The 21,750-nt window shown below is 37.2% G+C and overlaps 1 protein-coding gene across 50 annotated transcripts in view; it reads left to right on the top strand.

Annotated features, from left to right (window-relative positions):
• ERC2 (ELKS/RAB6-interacting/CAST family member 2) overlaps positions 1-21,750 on the top strand; it is a 983,951-nt gene that overhangs the window by 407,845 nt on the left and 554,356 nt on the right. For all 50 annotated transcript variants that reach the window (XR_014823359.1, XR_002337959.2, XR_014823361.1 and 47 more), the window contains one exon: positions 4,496-4,663. Coding sequence is in view for 17 of the 50 variants with exons in the window: in XM_021070729.2 (XP_020926388.1) it covers positions 4,496-4,663 (168 nt within the window). In the remaining 33 variants the exon portion in view is untranslated. The remainder of the gene's footprint in view (positions 1-4,495; positions 4,664-21,750) is intronic.

Below are 21,750 nucleotides of genomic sequence, written 5' to 3'. Positions count from 1 at the left end.
TGGAAACTGAGGAGAAAGAATAGGGGAAAGTAGGTTTTGAAGTCTTATACATGGAAGGAGTGCAGGGAGGTATAGTGGCCCTATTTCATTTAGGTTTATGGTAAGCTCTAAGACAAACAAACCTTCCTAGTTTTAAGGTGCCCACTTTTAAGCAAAACCAGGGGAAATTATCATTGCAATTGTTGAGTTGGTTTAATATATCATACTGTATGTCCAACCCATTTTGGGGGCTAGGGAACAGGAGGTTGGGGGTGATCTTGCTCCTCTCAGTGAAGTTCAGACTGATGGTGGTTCTGCCACCCTGTAGTTCCACCATCTGGAAAATGTAGGCTTTAAGATCTCGGAGGAAGGGAAAGCACATGGGGATGGCATAGGCAGGAAGTGATGTTTGTTACTTCTGCTTACATACATGAATAAAATACTTGCCCCATCTTCCTGCAGTTGGACTGGGAAAGGAGATTGTGCCTGTGTTCAGGAAGGAAAGGCGAATTGGATGTGAGTGAGAACTAGTGGTTACTACCACAGCAAGTTTTAGATTTTAGGTTATTTTTAGAGTTTAGAGGCTGTGTACATTATGCATACTTCCAGTTTTGAAACTGTCTCCCCATTTGAATGATTGCAAGTTGAATCAAATTCAAATGTACCCTTAACCCAAGTCTACTATTAGGAAACACAAACAAATGAAACTTTGAATGCGAAGTAAAACTATATTGGGAGCTTTTGTGTGTGTTCCAGTTTCATTTTCTTTTAAAGTTGTTCTTCGTGATAGTACGTTTATTCAATGCCTAAAGTGTTGTCAAGTAAGTAGGATTTAATCTGTGAAAAATTTTAAGTGGCCCCTTTTTCTCTCTCAAGTATTTTTTTTTTCCTTTCACGTGTTACTGTAATCATTTTAAGATTGAAATGAACCGTTTGATTTTAAAAAATTATTTATGGCACATCAAGTAGCACTTAGTGTTTTGTCAAAACATTGAAACCGTATTTGAAGGCCCATGTAAAATATGGCAGAAAGGTCAGGAGGCTTATGTATAGAACTTCTAGAAACATACCTCACCATTGGAGCTGGTTATAATTCCTGGGTGCTGACATGAAGATTAATAATGTTTAACTCTGATTTTGGCAATTTTTGCCAATTTCATTGCCATCATTCTTCTCTTTCAAGTTATTACCTGGAACTGAAGTGATAACAAATGTTTTATGTTTCATACTGCCAGATAAAAAGTTAAATTTTCACGTTACATGCTCTTAAACACACACATGCACACACAAATATACACATAACTGTATCAGGAGGAAATGAGTAATTCTTCTAAAATGAAAAGATTGTCCTAGTTTTAACATTAGGTGACTAGTTCCCATGCGGTTAAGTCATATGTAAAAATGGGAAATTCACTCTGTGGGTCTTTGTGCACTGGCTATATCATACAGTTCTAATTTTCTTTTGTTTTTCTGGGAAATGATGGTGCTCTTTGCTTTGCCAAGTTTTATTATTGAGTTAACTGCCAAAGTTTGAGAGAGAGAGAGTCAAGGGCCTTTAAAATTATTTGGTGTTGAGTGAAGAGGCAGAGAAAGGTATTTCATATTCCCAAACATTTTAACTTTTATGTTTCTACCTGATGTTGGAATATAATCTAAACTTCAAGGCTTTTCTGATTCTTTTAAAGATGATGTACACTGTCAATTGAAGTTCATATATTAGTGAGGGGAACTTTAATTCTATTCACTGATACTCAGGTTGGAACTACACATTCTAGTTTTTAATAGATTGTATTCTTTATATTCTTTCTGGCCTGATTTTCCCTGTATTTAAACTTCTGTGCATCAGAAGGCCTGTGTGCCTGCTTGTGGTTTTGCACCATCTGGAAGTTAAAATTTGACTTTAGAAATGATGTCATGCTTGCTTACTGCAAACTGGGCTAATGTTGGTTGAGAATTGGATGCAGTTCAGGTCAAAGTTTTATCTTAAAAAAGAAGACCCTTAAGCCTTCATTTCTTGATTGCAGGAGACTGTGAAAAGCTTTAAAGATAGAGTGAAGGTGATTGAAGGGAACAATTCAAATTCCTTGGAAGTTAAGCACATGCTTTTGGGTGATGGTAAAATAAATTCCCAAATAGAAGACCTCAGCTAGCACACCCTGCCATGTAGAGTTTGAGTGTTTTGAGTAGTATGTTGATCATGACTATCTTTGCTCTGTATTTTATTTTGTGGAGAAATATTCTTATGATTAGCCTTGCTTTTTAAGCTCTTCTGGGCTCCGAAAGATGTGGCAGGGCACTGATAGCTCACACACATGGTGAGAAGGCACTACAAATGTTAAGCATATTATTCATCAATACAGTGTTTAAAAAAAAAAAAAAACTCTCTTCAGCACTACTCACTACTTCCCATATTGTAATTTATTTATATCACAGTTTTGGGTGTCGGGCATTTCCTTTGGTCCATATATAGACCACCTATCTTTGATAACTAGAATGTGGAGCCAATGGGACCACAGTTTCTTCTCAGATTTACACTGATTCCTGGTCAACCTGTGTGCAATCTCTACAATTGAATGTAAGCCCTTCTAACCACTGCTGTAATCTAGAGCACTCAGCATGTTCCACCAATTTCCAAGAAACCCACTAAATGCTGCCCTTCATGAATAAGCTAAAAAATCGTATATTTTTCGTGCGATAAGAGGAAAACCCAAAGAGAAGTATTGATGTTATTTCAGGTCGATAGATGAAGATAACTTTAAACAAAGATATGCCACTTCAGAATCTGGAATGTTTAAGCTTTAGTGCAACTGGCATGCATTTTTATTTAGGAAAGAGGAGATCCCCAAGACATGAGTACCCCTTCACCTTCCCAGGCCCTAGATTTCTATGTCCATGAAGTGAGAAGAGACAGAGCTATCAAATGTTTGAAGAATCTGCAGTTGTCACCCTCCATAGGCACAGAATGCCCATCCTATCTTAAAATGCATTTGGAGCCATTTTGCCACTGGGCTTTAAGTACTTGTCATCACATTTTTCCTTGCTAGAACCTCCCAGCTTCATTCTCCTCTCTGGAACAGAAACTGGAGAAGTTCCTCACCCACCTCCCCATCACCTTTGACCTTTAAAAACAAAACTTTGATACTCCTTTCTTGGAAAATAGTGACAAAAGGAGATTCTATTCTGATAACTTTTTTGTTTCTGATATCATTGTTCTTTCCTGATGTATTCTACTTAAGACCAATTCCTGCTTTTAGAATCATAAAATGTTAGGCACTTAGAAATAATCTGTTCTTACCTCTTTGCTTTATGAGTGAAGAAACTGAGGCTGGAAGGCTGGTTGTGGGGAAGCAAGAGTTATTTGTCCTGATGCTTATAGGTGGACAGAAGTAGAACCTGAATGGCCTAAAAGCTAATGTTCTCTTTCCATTGTTCCAAGTTGGCTTTTGACTCTCTGTCATCATAGTATTTATACATCTATTTATTTTGGCTTATTACAATATTCTTGCATCCTTTTATAAAACTTTTTTTTAACCTTTTCATTATTTACTTGCTGGTAATAAAATGAGAAATATGTTCAAGATTTCCTCTGAGATGCTGCAGCCCCCAGCTTACCTCTGTCCCATTTTTCTACCTCAAGACCACACCCATTTTTACCTCTTTATGCCTGGTTATTTTGATATCTCTGAATAACATGCTTGCATCATTATTTCCTTTTTGTTGATGTAGTTACTATCTATCAAATTCTTGCTGTGGAAGATGAAGGTAAAAGTCTTCCTTGACCCCAATGCCCACATGACCCATGTAAACTTTTTTTTGCACATGGTCTTTGGAATGTTAATGTTTAAAAAATAAAGCTTATGTTTCCTCATTTGTGACTAGCATTTGAAAAGCAGAAATTAAAATAATCTAAATTTTGAACTAAGGTAGAGATGGGATTTTTTTTGTGTGGATGCTTTGTCTTTTTTTTTTTTTTTCTTGAGTATTCAGAAAACAGTATTTCATAAAGCTGGAGAACAGGTGTCATTTCCTCAGCATTTTCTTCCTCTAGCAGCATTTACTTCCTCTTGGCAATGTGCCTTTTTCTAATTTAGGAGCATTTTTCTCTGTGTCAGTCTTGTTCTCCCAGACGTCAGTGGCATGGCTCATTGTGTTCTCTGTTTTCCTAGAGGATACTGCATTGCCTAAGTGTGTTGTACCCTCCTTGGACTCTCAAAGAATTTTTGTGCTTTGTTCCCCAGCTTTTGGTTTCACAACATGAAGATGTCCTACTATTCCAATGTCTATTTCATATAAACCTTACATTTAAAAAAATGTATCACCATTCAGGTACACATACAACAGGATTTTAAAGTAGATATCAGCTGTTAGAATGCATGGTGTGGAGATGCCCATGAGCAATGTTTGGTCTCAGGGCTTGGAAGGCATACTGCTGCCCCATCGCCCTCCTGGGGCAGGCCCAATGGTTAATGATGACCCCTGTGTAAAACCACAACTTCTTTCTTTTTTCTGATTTCAGGTAGATGCGCTGAGATTACGACTAGAAGAGAAAGAATCTTTTCTCAATAAAAAAACGAAACAGCTGCAGGACCTCACCGAAGAGAAGGGGACTCTGGCTGGAGAGATTCGAGATATGAAGGATATGTTAGAAGTGAAGGAAAGGAAAATCAATGTCCTTCAAAAAAAGGTGAGTAGCTGACATAAGCTGTTCAGGTATGAATTGGCATCATACATATTTTGTCATTTCAGAGTAGCTGTTGAGCATGTGGAAAAGAAAAAGTTATTGCTTAAGAATTTTAGATTAGTAAGTGTCAACTTTAAAACTTACTGATATTTAACTTACTGGTGGATGTATTTTGTTGCTTTTAGCATAGCCTGATGAATTTTCTATTTGATTACCTGGACACTAAATACAGGTGGTGTTTTTCTTATTTGCCAGCTTAAACATTGAGATAATTATATAAATTTATGCAAATTATTTAGATATATAAATCTAAAATTATAAAATGTCCAAAATTTAGTTTATTTTTCCTTTTTACTTATTGAGAGTTGAGTAGTGTGTGTTATAGGTCTTAAAGATATTTTAGATGTGTTTTTTATTTGCATAAATTTTAATAGCTCTTATCCTGTCAAACCCATACAGGTTTTAGTTGCAGAGGGGTAATGTTTTCACTCATTACTTAATTGGAATCAGTGAGAGAATGTATAATAAGTTATAATACAGTGACTTAATACAGAAGATGCTTGACCTGGTTAGGGCTCTTTAAGCAGCTATTTTTCTCTATTATAGGGGATCCAGATTTGGGGACAGCACCCAGGTTTTTCCTTTGCAGAATTCCTTTTTGCTGCTTTGTACTGTTTTGGTGGGACCAGAGGGTCCTCTGCTTTTGTTCAAAGAAAAGGGTAGGCAAGAAGAGAAACAAACACTGCTCTTTTAATGAAAAGAAGCTGTGTTGGAAACACACAGGGCTCTCAGATTCAGGCAGACAGTGTGGGAACTGGGCAGAAACCAGTGGGGCAGGCGTCGGGGGGAAGCAGGTGCAGGCTGGTCAGGACACTGCTATAGACAGGCAGGTTGCAGGGGACTGATGTTGCAACTGCCTTTAAATGTAATCTGACTGGCCCTCCTCTTGGTGTCATTTGCCATCATTACCTCTCACATAGTTTATATCAGTAGCATTCTAGCTATTTTTCCTGCTTCTACCCTTAACCTTTCCTACAGGCTATTCTTTACACAGAAGTTGGAGTAATGCCTTTTAAACATAAAACGATCTGTATCATGCTCTCACCAAAGGTCTCCAGCCACAACCATCTACATAATTTGTCGGGTCCAAAGCAAAATGAAAATGTGGGGTCATTGTTCAAACTTTACTGAATATTTCAGGATGGTAATGGCAGAGCATTAAACCAAGCATCGGGTCCCACTCAGTGTGGGGCCCTCTGTACATAAACAAGTTGCATGACATGAAGCTATGTCCTTATCCTCGGTGGCTTCCATCATCACAGGATATTGGTGATCTGATAGATAATATTATTAATTCATTTCTGTTATGATCTTTACAGACAAGGCCCCGATCACTGGATTCCCGCTTTACAATTCTAGCTCATTGATACAAATGATTAGAAGAGGGTAGAGAAGAGATGAATGAGGGGACCCTTTGGATCAAAGGACTACTAGGACAGGTGGGACTAACAGAAAAATAGTTACAATGACAGTTCTTGGAACATGTAATAAGATTTCAAAAAAAGACCTTTCATTTAAAATCCCCAGAAGCAAATGATAGCAAAAGCTGGTATTTTTTGAACTTATGTTAAACACTGTATGCTAGATAACTCCTCTATTGGCCATTACATCTACTTACTTAATCTTGATCATATAACCCTGTGAAGCAAATACAATTATTAACCCCAGGGATACTGAGGCTTATGGTAGGCTTTCCCAAGGTTATACAACCTAGATACACATTTTTTAGTTTTCAGGAAAATAGAATAAAATGGTTATTGCAAGTCCAATTAAAAAGACTCATTTTTCTTTGGCCCAAAAGATTATGATGATGACACCAAGTGTGAGAGTGAATCAAGCAAGAATATAACCAGAAGCTGAGACTAAGGTCTCTAATTCTTGAGGAATAAATGACCACAATTTTCTCAGTAAAGGTTTTGGGAAGGCACTTTCCATGCAGAAGCGACAAATGGCCACTTTTGCTGATGTGAATATTTTGCAAAATTTTACACTTTTTCCCACAGCCAGACCCAAAAGTTTGGGAATCAGTTTGTAAGTTCTAGAACAAAGCTGGTTGTATATTATGGCTCTTTGGGCAACAGGATCACAATCCCACCGATTTAAGCCATGTAGATAGTGGATTTGGAAGTATTTCATGTATGTTTGGAGAGGTTGTTTAGCTTCATTTTTTTTTTTTTCACTGAGTGTTTACCAATATAGTTGGGGAATAGATAAACCACTAGCAATATAGTGATGGGGCAAGAGTACCATTAGACCTGCAGTGTAAAAGAGCAATAATCCCTAATGAAGTGATGCATACAATTCAGAAACCACCTCAAAATGTGGAAATAATGCAGAAGCTGATGGACTAATGAAACATTGTCTTTGGGAATGGAGACTCCTTGAAGTTTTGACCACAGTCAGCATAATTGACTGTTTTAGGGCAGGCCTGGATTGGAACAGCATCAGTTTTGGATTAGGGTGTGTTGGCATGGAAGAATAATAAACTCAAGTCAATGTCAGAGGTGCAGTATTACTTAATATTTCTTTCTCCTAGACTTTTTGGCAACCAGCACTGTGTTATGATGCCAGTAGAAGTGGGTATGCTCCTTCATAGCCATGTTTAACCTGGCGAAGCTAGGCTTTCACCTCGTATCTGTCACTTTGCCTTCAGAGTCCTAGGTATTCCATAAACCATGTGCACAGGTCACATGTCTGGGCAGCAGGCATGGACATGATGCCCTAATCATTTTGTTACTTGAGGAAGGAAGTGAAATTGAATAAACAGAGGTGGCATAATATCTCTGATCAAACTTTTGTAGAAAAACAGAAGTCATTGACAATGGATTTGGTCTTACCACCATGTTTTTGGCTGTACTCCATAATTCCAAGAAATGGAATTCTTTTAGTAGAGGTCAAGAAGGTACATGTATGAAAATTGTTTAGTGGATTATCCCTTTGCGGCTATGATACTGAAGTCAGAGGAGCAGCTCAGTTTTCATGCTAGACCATAGCATTCTGTTCCCATACCTGAATTCAAACTTCCACTGATGAAGTGCTACCTGACTATTGAGTTTTTGTAGGAAATGTCATAAAACCTTGATGACATTGTACATTTGGAAAGTGTATAATGCCTAGGGTTTTAGGACATGGTAGCATTATTTGAACCAGATCAAATTCAGACTGTTATGTAGCTCATAGATTCTTGCAGCATAAACTTACTACCCAAGAAATTTTTTTAAGCCATTAAATTGGGCAAAAATTCCATCTCCATTTTCATCCTAGGTCTCAGTCCCATAAGCAATGTGAATTTATAGAGCAGAGGTACTTTATTTATTAGGGGGTAGAGAAACAGATGGCAATTTCTCTGGAACCTAAGTTCACTAGCTGCCTACTGAACTTCATGGATTGCCCTGTGGGTTGGAAAGGGCAGGGAGAGGGAAGTGTAGTTGGCCTCTGGGAGTGGTGCATATAGACCTGCCCACTTTAGTAGCTTATTTTACCCATTTGGACATGTAATAGTAAAAATTCTGAATGATAATAGAGATAGGAATGCTACAGGAGTATGATTATTCACATATTGGGTTACTTCATTAAGTTTATATTAAAAAGTAATATCTGAGAAGATGATTATGAAACATAGACATTTCCGTGTGAGTGTGAAGTTGACCTGAGGTATAGAGGACTTTTTGTTTCAACTGAGCTCTTAAGCAGTGTTGAACTTTTATGTTTATTATTGGCAAAGCTCCTAATTTTTTGAACATTGAAAAATCATATTCATGTTTCATTTACTGAGTGTTTCCTGTGTGTCAGTCACTACTCTAAATCCTAGAGGTTTAAAGAGAAATGAGACATCCTCCAGTCCTCAAGAAGCTGACAGTCTGGTTGGGGAGGTAGACTTGTATAATGTGGCATGTTACCAGAAGCAAACTATTTAATGGATGCAAACAGCACATGCTAAGTCTGGCTACTATAAGCAAAAGGAAACTTACTGTAAGAATATCCAGACCCCAGTGTTTGGTTGGTAGAACCAGATTAGGGATGATCAAGAACCAGGACAGTTCTAGGAGACCAAGAAAAAGTAGACAGTTCCCTGATCCTTATAGCTCAGAGTGTCTGGTCAAGGGTCTTCTCTGCTTATGGCTGCCCTCTTACCTTTCCTCCTCTGTCTTTACCTCAGGCTGTTGGTCAAGATTCAAAGTCCTGGGATGGAGCTCTAGATTCCACACAAGTGCCTCTCACTAGCAGGATCTAAACAGACTAAAAAGGATTCTGGGAACTGTGGTTCCAAGCTTTACACATGAACTTTCCACTCAGATCTTGTGTCACTTAATTAGGCAGGTCTTTGTTGATATTGCAGGCTGGGAGAGGTTTTACATTATTAGAGAACCATTTCTTGACTCAGTTTGAAATTGTGCATCTCTTTAATGAATTTTGCCTTCCTTCCTAGAGCTAAGCTCCAGCCATCATCATCAAGATACCTACAACTCCTGGCAAAATTTTTGGCATATGATTGTCCTCAGTCAATATGCATTTGATCAATAAATTATATCTATAAATTCTGAATGGATGACAATTTGGGAGAAGAGAAAAAACTTTGAGATCCTTTCCTGGCCCAAGAATATGGTTAGCTGTCACTTGCCCCAGTGAAATTTCATTGAGTCTAAGCAAAAGCATATTTACTCTAGTGTAATTTAATCCATTGTGTCTTTATTAAGGTATGAGGTTGTTGTCAAGGTTCTAGTGATGATTAAATTCCACAGGACAAATAAGCATGCATGCCTACTACTTAGCTGGAATTATTTGCCTGATATTAGCGATGGCCTAGGGAAGAAACAACTTGGTAATTTTAATCACTTGATCCTGTTGATCATTTAGCCCCAGTGAAGTGATTTCGAAGGGCACCTTGTATCTCTTGAGTAGAGACTGTAGCTTCCTTTGTAAGCCTTTGCTTCTTTGTGAAGCAGTGATTTCACCAGTCTTCTGTGTTGTATATATTGCTTTTCTTCTAAGAAATATGAAGTTGCCCTTCTAGAGATGACATTGATGAAATTATTTTTTATTATTAAAAGAACCAAAGCTAAAAATTCACCTTCTAATAGGGCAATTAGAGAAATTAGGGAAGCCTGCTCATTTATTCATGCATTCAGTCAGCAAATATAGACACTGTATTCAGTTACCTGCATCTTTCTACCCCCTTTCTCAATGGAACAGAACTAAATATTATTTGACTTTAAAAGACATGTTGAAATGGGTATGCTGATGAAGCATGGACAGTCCTGAAGACAGAAAGATCTGAGAGAACGTAAACCTGGAAAAGACTTGACGAACCCTCCTGGACACACAGATTCTTAGAGATGAAGTCATGTGTTAGGGTCAAAGCACTAATTAGTGGCAGAGCCTGGGCTTTGATTACACTTTTCCATCTCTCCATGCCACTATCTGGGCATTATTGCCCTATTCTGGCAGTTTGCCTTCCCTTCCTTCCTATCATTCAGTAATCCAACAATACGTAGTCAGCATCTGTAATGGTCTGGATATTCTTCAGCCATTGGAGGATACATAGGCTATCGAGCAAGGCAGTTTCTGCTCTTTGGGAGCTCACACCCATGGAAAAAAATGCTGAACAATTGCAGGGCAGAGTGTGAAGTGTGTTTTGCCAACCAGGTGCATGGTGCATGGGCACTCATATATTGTGGGGAGTAGAATGGTCAAGGAGGGCTTCAGGAAAAGCTAATGACTATACAGGGAATTGAGGGAGTAAGAGTACTGTCCAGTAAAAGCAATAAAGATAGTATTTGCAAAGAGGCAGTACAGTGCCTTTGGTGGAATTAGAAGTAATTTGATATAGATGGACCACACTCCTCTGCCCCACTTAGAAGACAGATTTCACAGTTGGAAGTTTTTCTATTCTTTATGTCTTCTAGCAATCACATATATTTTATAATTAAGTTTTGAGAGTAATTTTTACTTCCATATTATAAATATTCTTTTCCAGTCCCCTGTGAATTGCTAGTGGCAATAACAATTAACTGCATTATTTCAAAATGCAGTTCAGGGCCAGATCATGCTGGAAATTGATTGTTATTCAATGAAAGGGCTGATCCTGAGCCAAGGGAGGAAGATTCTCTTTTAAATAAATATTTGCTTCTGGGTTAAGACCTTATATTCTATACTCGATCTCAGTATGTATTTTTTTCTCCTATAATAATATTATTTGTTTGTCATCCTGCTCATATCTGTCACAAGGGTTTACATTCTTTTTTTTTTTTTTAGTATGTATCTTTTTAAGTTTGTTTATAATTACCTGCAAAATCCCTTGAAGATTTAAAATAAAAATGCCCAGAGTGCCTTGACTATGCAATTATGCTAATGGGTACAGGCATCTTGAGACATCTTTTGGTCTCAGCTGCCAGCTGTTGCTTTTTTGTGATATGGAATTAAAGGTGGTTGAGCTTTTACATATTTCAGTCTGGAGATGATTCCATTTTTCTTCCCACATACTCCCCAAGCCATTTGATTTAAATCAAACTTATTTATGTGGGAAGGAAATTTTTCCATCTTTTTCACTTACCCTGTGTTTGCTGATGAATTTTACCTTGCTCTGAAGAGTTTACACATATCTATATTAGCATTTATCTTGTTATATTGTAAGGAGAATTCTGTAATTCAAAACTTCTATGTGTCTTAATTTCCCATAAGAATGTTAATTAGAGTGATATGTTTTGGGGTCACATTATTCCATAGTTATTGTAGGTAAGGGGCACCTTAATATTGTTCTGATATTGCAGTTTCATTACCAATCTCCTCCCCCCCTTATTCTCACCTGAATATACTATACCTTTTGCAAACTAAAAGATACAACTGCTTTAAACAGATGATTTTCCCAGAAGTTGAATTCTAAATAAATGGCACAGAGTATATGGCAATTTGGGGCCTTTATTCTACTATCGTATTATACTTATATCCTTTTAAGATTGCTAGGTTTTGAGAACTATCAATAGCATCAATATGTAATCAGCCCTTGGATCATAAAATTAGTTTATAAAAGTAATTTGTAATTCTAATGAAAGTGCTGTGGTAGGTAGAATTGTAAGATATTTCCCCAGATTTCCCACTTCCCTGGTTTATATTCCCTGAATAATAGCCAGCACTGTGAATATGATGAATTTAACATAGCTTCTGTTGTGTGGCACAGATAACTTTAAGGAAGGGAGATTATCTGTGTGGGCTTTACCTAATCATATGAGCCCTTTAAACCTGGGTCCTAAAGTCCAACACAGGGAAGTCATTGGTTCAAAATATGAGAGAGATTCACTGTAGGAGAAGTTTTCCACTGTTGAGTTGAAGGTGGAGGGGACTGTGTGGCATGGAATGTGACAGCCCCTGGGGCTGAGTGTGGCTTCCACTGACAGCCAGTAAGAAAGTACTCAGTCCTAAGACTACAAGAAACCGAATTTTGCCAATTGCAAGAGTAAGCTTGGAAGTGGTTTTTTTCTTCAGACAAATATTTATTCTGGCTGGCATCCCAGTTTCATTCTCATGGTACCCAGACACAATGTGCTGGACCTCTGACCTACAAAACTGTGAGCTGATAGATGGATATCATTTTAAGCTTCTAAATTAATTAGTGGTATTTTGTTGCACAGCAATATTAATATAACCGTTCAGTAGTAACAAACCTCTCACAGAAGTCCAGAGGCGAGTATAGAGTGGTTGAGTTCACAAGATACTGACAAGGGATGTTGGCTCACTAAAGTGGTAGTAATGAAAGCAGTTTCCAATGCCTCTGATGCCTCAGCTTAGAAACTATGAGTGTTTGATAAATTTTAAAATTCAAGGGGGATTTGCATGATTTTAGTACATGCATAGATAATGAATATTTATTACATTTTTCAGGTTGTGTAACTAAGACTTCCTAAATATGATATGATGTGTTTCTGTCTGTTTCCCCATTAAATCCTGAGATTAGCAAAGAAAGTGACTGGGTCTTTTGCATCTTTTAATTCCTAGTACTAAGCAAAGTGCTTGACATATTGTAGGTGCTTAATAAGTATTAGCTAGAAAATTGAGGTGTGATAGAATGAATAAACAAATCTGTCCAAAGTTCTGGTGAGATTCAGGGTGAAGAAACAAATAGGTGGTATCTCAGAGTAGTTTGATTCGCGTTTCTCTAATAATCAGTTGAGCATTGTTTCAAGTGTTTATTGGCCATCTATATATCTTCCTTGGAGAAATGTCTATTGATGTCCTTTGCCCATTTTTCAATTGGGTTGTTGGCTTTTTTGCTGTTGAGTTGTATAAGTTGTTTGTATATTTTAGAGATAAGGCCATTGTCATTTGCATCATTTGAAACTATTTTCTCCCATTCTATAAGTTGTCTTTTTGTTTTCTTTTTGTTTCCTTTGCTGTGCAAAAGCTTGTCAGTTTGATTATGTCCCACTGGTTTATTTTTGCTCTTATTTCTGTTGCTTTGGGAGACTGACCTGAATGGCCATCATTAATAAGTCCACAAATAACAAATGCTGGAGGGGATGTGGAGAAAAGGGAACTCTCCTGCACTATTGGTGGGAATGTAAGCTGGTACAGCCACTATGGAGAGCAGTATGGCGGCACCTTAGAAATCTATACATAGAACTACCATATGACCCAGCAGTCCTACTCTTGGGCATATATCCGGATAAAACTCTACTTAAAAAAAACACATACACCCGCATGTTCATTGCAGCACTATTCACAATAGCCAAGACATGGAATCAACCCAAATGTCCACTGATGGATGATTGCATTAGGCAGATGTGGTATATATACACAATGAAATACTCCTCGGACATAAAAAAGAACAAAATAATGCCATTTGCAGCAACATGGATGGAACTAGAGACTCTTCATCCAGAGTGAAGTAAGTCAGAAAGACAAAGACAAATACCATATGATATCACTTATATCTGGACTGTAATATATGACACAAAGGAACCTTTCCAAAGAAAAGAAAATCATGCACTTGGAGAATAGACGTGGTTGCCAAGGGGGAAGGGGAGGGAGTGGGAGGGACTGGAAGCTTGGGTAAATAGATGGAGAATGTAGCCTTCGGGATGGATTAGCAATGGGATCCTTCTGTGTAGCACTGGGCATTCTGTCTAACACTTATGATGGAACACATATTGTGAGAAAAAAGAATGTATACATGTAAGTGTAACTGGGTCACCATGCTGTTCAGCAGAAAATATATAAATAAATGATAAAAAAAAGAAAAAAAAAGAGGGAAAAAAAATCTCCAGAAACTGGCATTCATAGATAGTTTTCTGGTTGGAACCTGTACCTCTGGTGGGAAAGCCAGGGATGATGAACTCCTTTGGGGCAAACATACCTGGAACAATTTCCTCTTGAAAGTTGTGTATTAAAGATTCTGTGCATTTTCCATGTAAATGAGATAAAAGTGATGAATGCTTGGATGGAACTTGTGTGATAAATTCATTCCCATGAGCTTTTCTTCATTCCTCGGCCTTGAACTTGAAGTAGTATTGAGACTGCAAATAATTGTTCAATAAATGACTTTTCTACTCATAAAAAAAGAGAAACAAATAGGAATGGCTGTGTTCCAATAAAACTTTATTTATAAAAATAGGTAGTAGACCAGATTTTGTCCATGGGCTCTAGACGGCTGAGCTCTGGTGTAGATAATATGTTATTAATAGGCTAAAGACAATTCTATTATGTAACAACCTTCATGGCAAGTTTGACTTTTTAAAAACATACACAAATATTTGATAGAGTTAAACAAGGTATACTTCTTTTTTGGGCTGTATTTACTGTTTGTCTCAGACATTCCTCTTGGTGCCAAGGAAGGTAAGTCACTTGCTTCCAAAGGTCTTCCCAAGTTTCTGTTGTAGTCTGTAGCTATTTTGGTGAATAAAGTCTGAGTAAAGCAAAGCCAAGCAAACAGAATGTGCTCGAACTAATAGCAGTGATTGACTTGGGATGAAATATTTCTTTCTTTCCTTAGTGTTGAAATATTAAGTTAAATTATTTAGGTTGCACATGATACTTTGGCTTGAAAAATCATATAAAGGCTAGCACACTGAATCTTTCTCCAAATTGTGAATGTTTATGAACTTGTGAACAGCTGGAGGCATAGACAAAGGTGGCCAGATGGGAAGGCAGGAGTAGAGGCAAAGATTCTTTGCTCCTGTTCTCTGTTACCAACACTTTTCATTAGAGTTTGCAGTGGAAGTTTCGTTGAAAAGAGATAGAAGCAGGTATAAAACGTCAGGTACCTGGGGGAAGGGTAAATGTGGGGGTAGTCGACCAAAGCTGCTTCATCTCCTGATTCTTCACCTAGAAATTCATTCTAAGAAAAAAATCAAGGATGTAGATAAAGATTTAGCCACAGCCTTTTTCACAACATGATTCTTTCTTTCTTTCTTTCTTTTCTTTTTTTTTTTTTTTTGCCTTGAAGAGTGAAAATATTATAAAGTGTAGGAGTGAATAAATAAATGATGGTATGTTTCTATAAGGAAATTCAGCCAATAGTAATGGCATTATGGGAGAGTATTTCATGACATTGAAAGATAGTAACATTGTTTTAAGTGAAATAAACTGTCTACAATATATGTGTATATAAATAAGAAAGCCTGTTTTCTCACACCCTCCCACCATGGTATGACCCTATTTTTTTAAAATATACACACACATACATACATACATACATACATAGATACATTCATGCCCACACCAGAGCAATTAGTTTGTTAAGAGTATGGACTGTGTCAATCCTGGCTTTGAATCTCAGTTTAAGGGCTTTTAAATCTTAGGTAAATTACTTACATTTTCTCTGTTTCATTTTCCTATCTTTAGAATGAGGACAAGCTGACATCTCACTTTCAGGCTCAATTCTTCTTAATGTAGTAGGTATTTAAGAAGTATTTATTGAGTGAACAAAGTGTCCATTACTGCTGATACCCAGGTAGTTATTATTTTATATTAAAAACAGAATTTAAATGTTTGATCTATCAGCTCTTTCAACGAACTTGGAAAGAAAATTGAATTGCTTTAGAAGGATTATTTTTAATTGATTTTAAATTTACATACAGTAGAAGACATTCCTTGTGTTATGCCTCTGTGGGTTTCGACAAAACCGTAGAGTTGTGTAACTACCTTCACAGTCATGATATAGGGCACTTGTATGACCTCAAAGCTTCACTTTTGAGTCCTTCTCTGTAGTCAGCCTTTCCTCTTAGCCCCCAGTCTCGGGCAACCACCAGTTTGTTTTACATCCTGATAGTTTTGCCTTTTCCAGAATGTCATGGAAATGAAATTATACAGTATATAGCCTTTTGCATCTGGCTTTTCTCATTTGGCATAATGTACCTGAAATTCATCCATGCTCTAGCCTTTATCAATAGTTCATTCTGAAGATAATTGCTATTATTTATGAAATGTCTGTATCATAACCACACAAGTTTTTTATCCCAGAGTTTGTCCTGAAGCCAGAGTTGTGACAGTATAGAATGTTAACAACAAAGAAAACTTGAGAAGCCTCCTGGTCTAACTCAGCTTCTTGAGGAGGTGAGGGTTCTGAGAGCCAGAAATCAAATGCATTACTTCAGGTTGGAATTAGGACCAGAATCCAGAGCCTTGATGTTAAACTAGCAAAGTTAGGGAAAGGAGTGTGTGTGTTTTTGTGTGTGTGTGTGTGTGTGTGTGTGAGTCTGATGTAATATATTGGGTTGAAGTGATGACCTTAAATTATTTTTAGAAGGAAAACAAACCAGTACTTTTTAGTTTTGTTTAGATTGAGAAGAAAGGGCTTTCTATCATTTTTTTTTTTTAATGTGAAGTATAGTTGACAGAAATATTATATGTTATAGGGCAGGATATAGTGACTCAATTTTTAAAGTTTATACTCCATCTATAGTTATAAAGTATTAGTTATATTCCCTGTGTTGTACAATAAATCATTTAAGTTTATTTTATACACAATAGTTTGTACCTCTTAATCCCCTACCCTGATATTGCTCCTCCTCCCTCCCTCTCCCCACTGGTAACCACTAGTTTGTTCTTTATATCAGTGAACTGTTTCTTTTTTGTTATATTCATGAGGTTTTTTAAAAAATTTTTTAGATTCCACATATATGTAATATACAATATTTGTTTTTCTCTGATTTATCTCACTCAGCACAATACCCTTTAAGTCCATCCATGTTCTTGTTTTAAATCGCAAGGGGTGATAATATAATCTACCTCAGTTTTCTAGCATTCATAGTAAGCACTGGTTTGGAGAATGGCCAGAAGTTATCATAGTTGTTACTTTCACCCCTGGGGCATATAACATTTAGGGTAATTGGCCAGATTAGCAGGTATTTGGTCCTGTCCAAAATTCCATTAGACATTTAGGACAAGCCAAAAAGTTCTTGATATTTGTCCTTGTCAAGAACCATTGGCACGGACCAAATATGCTCATGGACATTTTGGGTAGGACCAGATTTCAAGGAACTTTTGGCATGGACCAGGTAACTTTATGGACATTTTGGACAGAACCAAATAGGACCAAATATCAGAGATCTTTTGTTATGGACCAGATCTCTTATGGATATTTTAGACAGGAGCTAATGTCCTACCAGAATTGTCTAAGTCTTTTAAACATGTAAGCTTGATCTGATGAGCCCCAGATCCCCAGAGAAAGATCACACCAGATCCTAAAGTGTATAGAGGTATGTACCTAAATTAGAATGAGTGCTTTAGTTGTTTATTATGTATCCTGTTTATCTTTTATTTCTAAAGGCATAGTACTACTTTATTTAAAAATAACTAGATAGCTATGGGCTGTGGGATGGAAATCCTGTGAAATCAGATTGTTATGATCATTATACATCTACAGATGTGATAAATTCATTTGAGTAATAAAAAAAAACTAGATAACATATAAGTACCATATTAATTATATCTTTATAAAGGTAGCTCTATTTCTTAAAAATTGAATTAGTTTTTTAAAAATGTTAACTTGAATTTATATTGAATATCCATTTTTATTACATAATATAATAAAATAAATATTTAATCTTAAGGAAAATTCAGAGTTATGCTTTATAATATAAAAAACTATAAATGACATCAAGCATTTATTTGCATATTTAAATTTGTCACAGTAATGGCATGTTTATACCCATGTGTGTATCAATTGATTTTTTTTCTACCTTATTTTAAAAGCTCCCTTTTTTTTCTTTTTTCATTTTCAACTGCGCTCGTAGCGTATGGGAGTTCCCAGGCCAGGGATGGAATCTGAGCCACATCTGTGACCTACGTCACACCTGTGGCAATGCCGAATCCTGAACCCACTGTGCCAGGCCAGGGATTGAACTGGTGCCTTGACAGAGGCAAGCTGGGTCATTGACACATTGTACCACAGTGAGAACTCTCCAAACCTCCCTTTTAAAATATTTTTTAGCAGTTGAATGAATGTCATGGATAAAGAACTTAGTTTAAGCATGCAAGGTGATTTATATATTTGCTCTGTTTATAATAACTTCAATTAAAATCTTTGGTAAATATGGTAGTTGTCATAAGGAAATATGTTATTTGCCATGTTCAAATCTGAACTCACGGAAACAATTTTTAAGGGACTGTAATTGTGTCTTTGGTTCGGTATTTCATTTCCGTTTATAGTTCAAACATTTGTTGTACATTTCTGTGTGGTTTATATATTTTTTTCACATCACTGCCACAAGACATTCAGTTAGAGTTTTAAGCTGAATTTTTTTTTTAATAATTCATCCCTTAAACTTCCTTCCACCCTTTTGTAAAGCCTCTACTGCCAAGGATATGGAAATTAAGCAGAGACTGAGCTAAGTGTTATGGTAATTGACAAACTAGTTTGGTTAGATAAGTCTCCCAGTTGGCGTGTCAGCACAAATTAGTCTAGCCCATGGAGAGAAGAAAGTAGAAAATAATGTCCCAAAATGCTAAGAAAGCAATGAGCTGTGACAGAGAAAGGGCCTGAGATACCATCCCTGTACTGAATTGAAGGGAGAATCAAGAATGTCAATCTTAGCTATTGAAATTGCCTTACAGTACATGGGAGGTGCTAATTTGCTCAGACATCTTTTGGCAACGTTGCATGTAAAATCTGCTGAGTCCTCTTGTTATTTATGGGCAGTAATACCTTTAACCAGAGAGCTATCTTTCTGGACTTGCCGCTTTCTGAGAATAAAGGCTCGAGGAATATGGGAGATGTCAGTAGCAACAGGCAACTTGAATTCCTCAAGATAAAGACCATGGCTGGGAAGAATTGAACAGGCAAGTGAAGGTTACTGACTCCACATTAATAATAAATTTATAAGAGTACAGAACAAATCATACCAGGCCATCTTTATCGTTTTCTAGGTGGATGTGCAAGATTAAAGAAAGGAATTCAATAGCTGTAATATCTGGAATTGAGTAAATCATCTAATTCAGTGTCTCCACAAATCTTTGGGGGCGCAGGGGATGGGGAGAACCTCAATGAGAATTGGCTCAGAGTACTGTCATGTGGATTCAATTTGGTGGTTGTAATAAATTACAATACAACAAGGTCCATTGGGACAATGTGGGGATCAATAGAAGGTCAGTCTGTAACATCTCCAGCAGAGGTCTGGAAGAATGGATAACACACTTTATTAAGCTTGGCAGGCCAGGAGGTTTTGGTATTGTTGTGGTCACCACCACTGTCATTAGCCTTTATGAAGCACCTGTTGTGTATGGGGCACTCGAGTGGCTGCCAGTAGAGAGATAGAATGTGTACAATTGTCCAAATGGTCAACTTGTTTTAAAATGATAACAGGTACAATTTACCGAATGTTTATACAGCTGCCATGCCTGGTGGTAAGCCTTTTTCATGGGTTGTTTCCTTTAACTCGAGGTGGGGTTTCTCTCTCCATTTTGTGAATGGGGAAGGTGAGGTATAGAGAATTATTGTGAGTAATGCAGATGTTACATAGTAGCAAGAGATTATGAAATGAAGTAGTCTTGCTTTTTACTCTTAACCACTTTCTATACATACAGTATCCCTACGTGCTCATGGGGAAAAGTGTATTCATTTGTTAGTTCATTTATTTGTTCATTCATTCAGCAAACATCCCAAATATACTTAAGATGTTCCTGGTAGCAGAGCAGACAGAACCTATTCAAAGATAATTTTCCAGAGGTCCCATCGTGGCTCAGCAGAAACAAATCTAATATCCATGAGGATGCAGGTTCAATCCCTGGCCTTGTTCAGTGGGTTGAAGATCTGGCATTGCTGTGAGCTGTGGTGCAGGTCACAGAGTGGCTTGGATCTGGTGTTGCTGTGGCGGTGGTGTAGGCCAGTGGCTACAGCTCTAATTCAACCCTTAGCTTGGGAACCTCCATATGCCACAGGTACAGCCCTAAAAAGACCAAAAAAAAAAAAAAAATTTCAAAAAATGGTAATACTATGACTCTGACATAGAAAATGAGTATGTGTTAAAGATCTTACTTATTAACTCATTAACTGATGAAAAAACCAGGCAGGTATAAGAACTAGGTAAAGAATCTGGGCACCAGAAATATTTATATATCAGAAATATTGACATGAATGTGCAAATGGAGGAAAAACTGGTTTTTCCTCAAAGTGGAGAGAGAAGTCATTGTAACCTATGCTGGACAGGTGTGAATTTGTATGATTACAGGCAATAATTTTTTTCATTGCTCTGAGTTGTCTGCAATGCACAGATTGCAAAATAGCTCAAAGACAATGAAAGACTAGAAATCAGATAACCTGAGATGGTATTCCATAAACAATAGTTTTTTTTTAACTGAAGCACAGTTTTTTCCTTATAAAACTGGAGAGAATTGTGATGCAGCACAATAGGCTATGATTTCGGGTAAAAGACTTAAATACAGAGAATAAGTCAGCTCTCCTAAGTTATTATGGAAGGATTTCTGAGCAAATGTCAGAATTAAAATGAGAATATCTAAGGTAGAAGGCATCTCATTTATCAAATGGGGAATCTGAGGCCTAGAGAACTTAGCCCAAGAAGTTTTGTAACTTTCTGCCTTTCTGTGATCCGTTTGCTGGCCTTTGGCCAGAGGAAAGTAGGAAGGCCCAGACCAAAGTGTTTGTGGTTGGGAAGTAAAGACCCAGTGCATTACTTAGCATTCTCCCGAGACACAGATTCAATAGAATGGGTTTAAAAATAGATGTATGTATGTATACACACACACACATTCTCTCTCTCTCATATATATATATATATATATATATATATATATATATATGTGTGTGTGTGTCAGAGAGAGTGATTATTTTAAGGAATTATTTTAGAGAAATTACCTCATGTGATTGTGGGAGCGTACAAGTCCAAAATCCAATGGAGGAGGTGGCAGGCTGGAAACTTCGGGTGAAGTTGCAGTTTGAGTCCAAGGCAGTCAGTCTTCTGTTAAACCAGGAAGAGATGATTTTGCAGATGAAATTCAAAAGCAGTCTGCTGGAGAATTTTCTCCTGCTTGGGGGAAATAAGTCATTTGTTCAATTCAGGCCTTCAACTGATTGGATGAAGTCCAACCTACTTTATGGAGAGGAATCTACATTACCCAAAGACCACTGATTTAAATGTAAATCTCATCCAAAAACATCCTAACAGCAACATTCAGAATAATATTTGACCAAATATCTGGGCATTGTGGCCCAGCAAAATTGGCATATAAAATTGACCGTCACATCAGGTCAAAGGACTGAGGGGCTTTGCCTATCCAAAGAGATGATTAGGAGTGATGTCTGGTTGCTGGAGGAGTTACTGGATACCAGGTACCTGGAGGGTAGTAGGGTGAACACTAGCGAGGTCATAAATCTGAAGTTAAAATTTTTTCAACTTCACAACTTTCCTAAGAGCCAGTCTTTGAAATAAGTCCATGGGTCTCAAAAATTAGGAACACAAGTCATAGGTCTGTATATCTGCCTTATCCAGGTATGTGTCTCTTTAAACATGAAGCAGAGGTGTGAGTTCAGGATGGATTTTTCAGATAGTCATGACTTTAGCTTATGTTTGGATATTGGG

This window comes from Sus scrofa, chromosome 13, assembly GCF_054392235.1.
Source record: "Sus scrofa isolate SSC_HxYL_T2T_F1_AM1 chromosome 13, Sscrofa_HxYL_maternal_Yorkshire_Landrace_v2.0, whole genome shotgun sequence".
Classification (NCBI taxonomy): Eukaryota; Metazoa; Chordata; class Mammalia; order Artiodactyla; family Suidae; genus Sus; species Sus scrofa.
This window is presented reverse-complemented; position numbering and strand designations above follow the sequence as displayed.